Consider the following 2,088-nt stretch of genomic DNA (forward strand, 5'->3'; position numbering starts at 1 on the left):
TGCAACATCAACATCTGAATCTTCTTCTTCTTCTTCATCATCATCATCATTATGATGTGATCGTACCACTGTATGATGTGACTTGTGAAAATGAGAAACTGTGTGTAACCTTGATAAATATATACTTACCTCGATAAAATTAATACAAAGTATTGCACTTTTTGATATTTCAATTATTTCATAAAAGAGTTGAATCCAAGTAAACCTCATTTTACTAGAATTTATCCAATCAATACCTTAAAATTCATGTGCAAATGACAACAAAGAGAGCAAGCATCTACTCTTCTTTTTTCATTTTATTTTTATTGTAATTTAATGGCAGGGTTGGACATTAGCCCATTTGTTCGTTCAACCCATCTTAACCTGCCCAACTTCAGCCCAAACAACCCATTTGCCACCTCTATGAGTAACAATTAGACCAAAACTGCTCAAAAATATATTTAAGGGGCCATTTTGAATTACCCTCAAATATAAGGGATATTCTTGTTAATTTCTCTTATATTTTAAGTAGGATTTTAACCAAATTTTGTCAAAATTATTTTTGTGAAAGAATACGGGGCAAAGCTAAATAACTTTTGTGCATGACTTGACTTGTGGAAATGAGAAAGAGAGTGTGACCTGATAAATACATATACTTACATGGATTGGAGATACAAACATCCAAGTGGTCGTTTCCGAGGTCTTTTTGTTCTTTTTTAATTCGTGCTGCAGATTCCCCAAGTTCGGGAAGACACCTTGTTAACTCAATCAGTTGTAGTGTGTGGATATCTGCAAACTCGATGGGTATCTCTTTCAAATGATAGCAACCTCTGAGCACAAGACGCTCAAGGACAGGAAATTTGTCTTTTGTGGCTTTCCAATACTTGAGGCGATTATCTTCAATTAGCAAAAGCTTCAATCGAGTAAATCCCTTAACATTTGGATGCCATTCTTCGCCATCACAAGCATCATCCATCAGCTTCAGCACCTCAAGGTTAGGCAACTCAGCTATGATGTTCATGTACGACCAATCTAGATAAGTACTTTCCAAATTCAACTTCTTGAGCGTTGCTGGAAAAGCTTTTGCACTGGTCACTGGCAAAAGGATGCAAGAACATCTTATAAAACTCAATATTTCAAGTTGCTGCAGATAGACAAGATTGTTGTGAAGCCCAGAGTCCGAAAGATTGTTTCCACGGAATCCTAATTTTTTACCATTCTGAATCCTTGAAAAAACCAACTTCGTGCAACAACAGGAAGATAAGTAAGAAGTAGTTTGTATGTTTGAAGAACCCACGTGACTCCCTTTGTCAATAGATACGGTTAGGGGATTTTGCCGATAAGATGAGATCACTTTGAGATGCCTTAATTGCATTAGTCCCCAAATTTCCTCAGGAAGAGTTATAACTAATCCAGTAGGCCCTTTAACAATGAATGTCTGCAGATTCCATAACCTACAAATTTCTGAAGGTATGTCTAAATTCTTAAGGAGTTGCAATGATAGGTACCTCAGCCAGATGATGCTTAGTATCTGTAGAGGGAAACTATCAATCCTCACGTGACTAACATCCAAGACTTTGAGTAATTTGAAATGAGTAAGCTCTGATTTGAGAATAAGCTCTGATTTGAGAATAAGAGTTGAAATGCCACGATCATAAAAGAAAATAGAACGGGTTTGTTTCAAAAGATCATTGTTGTCCTGATCTCTCAACTGACGATGTACAGGGGTAAGAAGAGCCCTATAAAAACCACCGCCAAAATTAAACATTTCCACAGGAGTCCAGCATTTAAAGGGATTCATTTTATGCATACTGAGAGATTTAGCTTTTCTTGCATGTAAATGTTCAAACACAATCAAATACATTCTACTAAGAGAATGGCATCCTGAAGAAACATGAGCTGGCTCACAATCATCTGGTTTTTCAAAAACAACGTCGTTCATGGTAAAAACATTTCCCCTTTGAATTTCTCTCGAGCACAGGTTGTATATTAGATCATGAACCTTACATGATCTCGACTTCTCTTGCTGACGAGAACTAGACATCTGTCGACAAGATCTTGTAAACACTTCTCAGCCTCTCCTTCCAAGTCTTTTTCTGAATTCAGGAA

General features: G+C 36.7%; 1 protein-coding gene across 1 annotated transcript; it reads right to left on the reverse strand.

The window, feature by feature from the left end:
* Positions 1 to 638: 638 nt before the first annotated feature.
* On the reverse strand, positions 639 to 2,082 carry LOC124893686 (putative late blight resistance protein homolog R1B-16; the record flags this gene model as incomplete). Its single annotated transcript, XM_047404590.1, is given in 1 exon segment — positions 639 to 2,082. A coding segment is annotated over 1 exon segment (1,385 nt), but the record flags the coding sequence as incomplete, so codon positions are not given.
* Between the last annotated feature and the right edge of the window lie 6 nt (positions 2,083 to 2,088).

This window comes from Capsicum annuum, unplaced genomic scaffold (genome assembly GCF_002878395.1).
Source record: "Capsicum annuum cultivar UCD-10X-F1 unplaced genomic scaffold, UCD10Xv1.1 ctg63801, whole genome shotgun sequence".
In the NCBI taxonomy this organism is placed as follows: domain Eukaryota; kingdom Viridiplantae; phylum Streptophyta; class Magnoliopsida; order Solanales; family Solanaceae; genus Capsicum; species Capsicum annuum.